The 6,160-nt window shown below is 41.0% G+C and overlaps 2 protein-coding genes across 2 annotated transcripts in view; one reads left to right on the top strand and one right to left on the bottom strand.

Moving 5' to 3' along the window:
- Window positions 1-6: 6 nt before the first annotated feature.
- On the top strand, window positions 7-2,639 carry LOC131882755 (26S proteasome regulatory subunit 4; the record flags this gene model as incomplete). The annotated part of the gene is given in 6 exon segments (XM_059230006.1): window positions 7-90; window positions 157-376; window positions 1,258-1,453; window positions 1,524-1,755; window positions 1,828-1,937; window positions 2,439-2,639. Coding segments are annotated over 6 exon segments (942 nt in total), but the record flags the coding sequence as incomplete, so codon positions are not given.
- A 9-nt stretch (window positions 2,640-2,648) lies between these two features.
- LOC131882756 (uncharacterized) overlaps window positions 2,649-6,160 on the bottom strand; it is a 20,871-nt gene continuing 17,359 nt past the window's right edge. The window contains exons 6-7 of the mRNA XM_059230007.1: window positions 5,772-5,838; window positions 2,649-3,115 (exon numbers count right to left, since the gene is read on the bottom strand). Of these exons, the coding sequence (XP_059085990.1) occupies window positions 3,078-3,115; window positions 5,772-5,838 (105 nt within the window). The 3' untranslated portion in view covers window positions 2,649-3,077. The remainder of the gene's footprint in view (window positions 3,116-5,771; window positions 5,839-6,160) is intronic.

A 6,160-nucleotide genomic window follows, 5' to 3' on the forward strand; every position in this document is an offset into this window, starting at 1 on the left:
TCCGTTGGGTCCGAGCACTACGTGTCCATCTTGAGCTTCGTCGACAAGGATCAATTGGAGCCGGGTTGCTCAGTCCTCCTGAACCATAAGGTCAGATCCCAGGGGTGATACTTATAAACTTGCCCGCCCATCTAACGATTTGTTATTGGCCGGTAGGTCCATGCGGTGGTGGGGGTCCTGGGTGACGATACCGATCCCATGGTGACGGTGATGAAGTTGGACAAGGCGCCTCAGGAGACGTATGCCGATATTGGAGGCCTGGATCAACAGATCCAGGAGATCAAGGAGTCCGTCGAACTGCCCCTCACTCATCCCGAGTACTACGAAGAGATGGGGATCAAACCGCCCAAAGGTGTCATCCTCTACGGTCCACCGGGTAGGTCGAGCGGTTTTGATGATTTTCGTTAGATGTCACCCGAATGCCATAGGCAGCCATAGGCCGCCAGAGCAGCCAGAGCAGCCAAGAAATTGGATGACATGATCTAGATAGCGAGCGGAATAATATGTCTCGTCTCTTCCAAGACCGCTTTATTTCACCAATTTTCTGAATGATTGGTCTTTCTTTTGTGATTTGGACAGTATTCATAATATCTTGACTGCCACTCTTGGTCCCGCCCAAGCGTAAAATCGTTTATAAACATTTTTATACACATTATTAAGTGTATAAAAAGAAAAATGTCATTGGTAAAAGCAGTAAAACAGGTTGGATTTTTTGGGGGGCTGGGATATTCCCGAGAGCGATTTGCTAAATTTTGATCAAGTTCTTAAGAGCTTCTGCAATTATAGTTGTTACAGTAACGAGAATTGAGGAGCATGAATTTTACTTAAAAGGAAAAAACGATTAATGCAAGATGTAGGTAGTTCTCAAAAATAGTAATGTTTTCTCCCCTCTCAAGTCCCAACATTAAAAGCAACCAGACATTGTCTGAAGAAACGTCGCTTCGTTCATTAGGGTTTCTCTTTTTGTCGAGTTGGCAAATGATTTTACTTAAAAGGAAAAACGATTAATGCAAGATGTAGGTAGTTCTCAAAAATAGTAATGTTTTCTCCCCTCTCAAGTCCCAACATTAAAAGCAACCAGACATTGTCTGAAGAAACGTCGCTTCGTTCATTAGGGTTTCTCTTTTTGTCGAGTTGGCAAATGATTTGATGTTACAATGAATGGCAGAAAGCAATATTTATGTGCCCAAATTCCTTGTAGTCTCTGGCATCGCATACATTCATTTCATTAATAAGTGCCCACGCTATCTTTCCTAGGAACTGGCAAGACCTTGTTGGCCAAGGCGGTGGCCAATCAGACTTCGGCCACTTTCTTACGTGTGGTAGGCTCGGAATTGATCCAAAAGTACTTGGGCGATGGACCCAAATTAGTCCGAGAACTGTTCCGAGTAGCCGAAGAGCACTCGCCATCCATCGTCTTCATCGACGAGATCGATGCAGTGGGCACCAAACGGTAACATACTCACATGGACAATATTATAAGTTACACATTGATCGATCCATTTTTCAAACACTCTCTTCAGGTATGATTCAAATTCGGGCGGAGAGCGCGAGATCCAACGGACCATGTTAGAGTTGTTGAATCAACTGGACGGATTCGACTCCCGCGGAGATGTGAAAGTGATCATGGCCACCAATCGAATCGAGAGCTTGGATCCTGCCTTGATTCGTCCGGGTCGGATCGACAGAAAGATCGAGTTCCCTTTGCCGGATGAGAAGACCAAACGGCGAATCTTCAACATCCACACGACCAAGGTACGAAAATGGCACCCGGATGTCGAAATAGGACGTTGGAATAAATGGGTTTTTTTTTTTACCTTTGCTCAGATGACCTTGGCGGACGATGTGAAAGTGGAGGAGTACATCATGGCCAAGGACGACTTGTCCGGAGCCGACATTAAAGCCATCTGCACAGAGGCCGGACTAATGGCACTCAGGTGAGGAATGAAGGATGTGCTTCCATTTGTTGGATCAAACTGACATTAGAGCTAAAGGTTGAATGGCCTGAGGTTTATAGCGGGCCAATGATTAGTCTTGAACGGGCAGCAGGGACTTCATAAGCGTTTATAGTAACAACTAAATTAGATAGAATGAGATAAAAAAGGAACATTTTTGAAGAGTTGCATTCACTTTTTGACGGACTCTTGCCAACCTCAAAAAAGGAACCATTCTGGTGCTATTTATTGAAAAGAAACGAGAAAGTTTGTGTCACTTCTTGGCACCGTTCAAACAGCAACCAAGGTCATCAAATGTCCTGCAGGGAATTAAAAAAAGGCATATAAAATTGCGATTTTCTCGTGTACCTTCAATTGACCTCGATCATTATCACGAAACGAACTTTCCTCTAAAAGAGATTCAGGGTTGTTTGGCATGAGTAACTTTTTAGATGATGTATTGAACGGATATGAATGGATTTTCACGGGTCTTTTTGGTTTCAGAGAGCGGCGAATGAAGGTGACGGATGAGGATTTCAAGAAATCCAAGGAGAACGTACTCTACCGTAAGCAAGAAGGCACCCCCGATGGATTGTATCTCTAATACTTGTAGCCACCCAATATTTACCGCCTGTGCTGATCTTAGCCCAAGATCAGTGGAGGCGTCCATTTTCAATACCATTAATAAACATGATAAGAAAATAATGAGGCCACTTTGTTGGGAAAAACGGTAGTCGCGTCTGTCTTTATTTATATTCGTTTCATCACGGGATAATCTCATCGTCAAGCATGGGATGTATGTTTCAAAAAAATAGAGTTGCTCATGTTCTTGAGTTGCTTTGGCAAAATCGGTTGATTTCAAAATTGGGTGGAAGCTGTATTTTCATGCAGTTCAAATGGGATCGATTCAGTGGGAGAGAAGGGGGTCAGTTTGCTTTCTGTTTGCACTGATGGACAGCACAGTAACCGAACATAAATGTAATACTTAGCGCTCTTTCTCAATTGAGAAGAATAATTCAGCTGGAGAAGAGGATTATTAGTAAATGACGTGTGTGTGTAAGTGTGTCCATTAAAACTGGGTCAATCTGAATGGATTCCGTCGGAGAGCAAAGAAAAAGAAGAAAAAAAATCCTCCCCGATGTTCTACATGCTCCGCCAATGCATATGCCCATCAGCTCGACCTGAAATGAGAAACGAAAAACTGAAATTGTGGCTCCAGAGGGGGAGCCACGAAGCATTCTCGAAGTTTCTTCGTTTTCAATTTGTGACCAAAACTATGACAGGAAAATTTGGGCTGACCCCCCAAGGACCACTGGAATATGGACGGATATGCTTGGGGTGGAGAATTGACTTTTCGGAATTGAGTGCACGCATTGCGTACTTCTTCACATGAGTTTGGCCTCAAGTCGCTACACATATAGGTATATATTTCAATTTTCGTCTCAATCAAATAACTTGATCAAAAGTTATACCCTCTCAAAGCTTACTGCATACCTCCTAAAAAATACATCATTGAATACTAGATCTATATAGAAGAGGGTTTCATCATTCATTTTGTACTTATTTGTGTTCTGTGCGCTTTGCAATGAACTGGTGCCACTCCCACTTGAAGGAAAATGCTTTGCGTTCACTCGCATCCAAAATCATAATTCTAGACGTTAGCGTGCCCGTCCATATTCCAGTGGTTCATGGCTGACCTAACCACAGACATCAACAGATACGATTTACTCTTGTATGAAACGAACACTTTGGACCGGGTCAACTTAAAAAATATCCTCGAAACATTTGGCTGAGTGGCCCCGAGGAAAAAGTGTTTCGTAAAATGCATTTTGATTCATAATGTGTGATTTGCCAGCAAGAAAATTATTTATAGGATATACACTTTTGCAAAAGTTGGTTTTAAATGAAAAATAGCAAACAAAAAAATTGGTTTGATATAAACTGTCAAAACCCTATATGCAATGTCAAAAATTGATTTGATACATACTGTCAAAAATCGATTTTTGATAAGCTGATTTGAAAGAAAAAATGATCTATTAAAACTGAAAAAATCATCTATTAAAACTGAAAAATTGACTGGAAGGGAAGATGATAAAGAACTGATTTACAAATTAATGAAATGTTTTAACCAATTGTTTGTGTCCCGGAAGATCGTTGTAAAAAGACGTTTAGATTCATGATGTATTAGAAGCTTGTCAATCCAAATACTATTTTTCGCTTCCCAAATTCGAATTCGACATCTAGTCATTTGCTTTTCTTCACAAACTGGCAACTTGTGCATCAGGTTTTCTAGCTCGTCTTCATCATAAATCAACGACCAGATGGAGCCTAATTAATTGGTTGCCATTAATCAGGAAGACCCAAGAAACCGAATCAAATCATAAAGAGATTCTTCCCAACTATTTGTGAATGAACATTTTGTGAAGGACTTCATGCAGGTTGCCTGGAACATGAAAATAATCCTTGCTTTGGGACATACTTAAAAATTGCGGACACTTGGGACATACACACACTGATCGAACATTTTAGGATAAGCCTAAGCTCCCAATTTCGTGAATATTAGAGCTCAAATTGAAACCTAAGGTGAGGTCTTGGATCCTTTCAGAGGTGAATTACTATCTCCCATTGATTTCCAAAGTCCGAACATGAACGACTGGAATATGGACTAGAAGGCCAAGGATGAGATTTTTTGTCTCGGATCAATTTTCACCTTAATCAAACCAATGGATCAAAAGCTATGTATTTCGTCTCAAAGATCTCTACATAACTACACAACATAAATGAGCAAACCTTCTTCTGGTCTAGAAGCTCATTAATTCTGTGCGCTTTGAGACGACAATTTTTTTGATTCACTGGTGCGATTAAACTAAAATTTAAGATACGGAATGGTAGCAACCAAGGGGCCGTCTCATTGAAAAAGACTCGCTTCTCAAATGTTAGTTTAAGACCTTAGCATCCCCGTCCATTCTCCAGTGGTTCGGGGCAGAGCAAAAGTTTGGATTCGAACTTTTGAACCACGTGGCGTTGAGGATATACGAGTATCTATGGTCATAAAGACCACCCTTCTGGCTTTATACTCAAAGGCCACAAATCGGCAGTAAAAAAAATGATTGTCCAGTCTTGTCCCATTTGTTGTACAGGGACCGCATTGTTCTTTTTCTTTCCCTCGTTTCACTTCATTTTCATTTGTCATTTCTATTCATCCAAAAAAGCATAAAAGGCATATTGATTTCATAAGATAAAGATGATGCAAACATCCGTTACAGAATTCTCTTGTTCAGAATGGGCTTGAAACGAGAGAAAAAGCGGTTGAAACTCATCAGCAAGAAAACGAACATTACACCCACGCATGACCATTTTAACCGACGAGATAAGACTTTCAACGGAAAAAGATGCCCCCTCCCTCGAGTTATTATTACTTCTGACCGTTGGTAAAACCATAGCTTACATGCGTGAAACAACGGTGAGGTTTGAACTAGAACCACACACAGGAAAATTGTCCCGAGGCTTTCAGTTTGTTTCCATTCGAAGGCGTAAAAAAGCTTCGATGACACCCTAAATCTCTGGTCAATCAATACTACGGTGTTTCTCAGATCCCCCGAAACGCGTGTTTCCTTCCTTACTTCCAGGTGATGTAATAAATAATTGATGGCTCTACTTATCAGTCATTATGGAAATTACTATCAAAGCCGGAACACGTGACACTACTCTTTCTACAGAATTAAAGCCTGAGGAGTGTTAAAAAGTCCGTTAAGTGGGTTATTACCACGTAGCATGCATTGTCGTCATTCATTTTAGCAACTAAAAGCCCTAATCAGTTGATGAGAATCGACCTACCAATCATGACTGGGGCACAAATACAAGGTTCCTCATCTTGACGAGGTCGACCAATCTTCAACACGCCCTGAAATGAGAAAGAAGTAGAGGAATTGACGAGAAATCAATAACCAATTTGAGACTGGGTACACTTTTCTGATTTCTTGGTTGATGCTTGACCTCATCTAGGACTGAATGTTGTTTTTTTACGACAAGAGAGTATGATTCAAATGCTTCATACGTACGTAAGGTCAAAATTAGTCGTCCAAGCTTAAGTCCGTCAAGCATCAAATACCAAATCAAAAAGGACAAAGGAAGCCTTGAAGAAAAAGGTTATGCCTAGAACTCGCATCCAAAACACTTCAATAAACAATAAAACTAGAGCTCTAAAGAAAGAAGTGTTTACTCCC

This window comes from Tigriopus californicus, chromosome 6 (assembly GCF_007210705.1).
Source record: "Tigriopus californicus strain San Diego chromosome 6, Tcal_SD_v2.1, whole genome shotgun sequence".
Taxonomy (NCBI): domain Eukaryota; kingdom Metazoa; phylum Arthropoda; class Copepoda; order Harpacticoida; family Harpacticidae; genus Tigriopus; species Tigriopus californicus.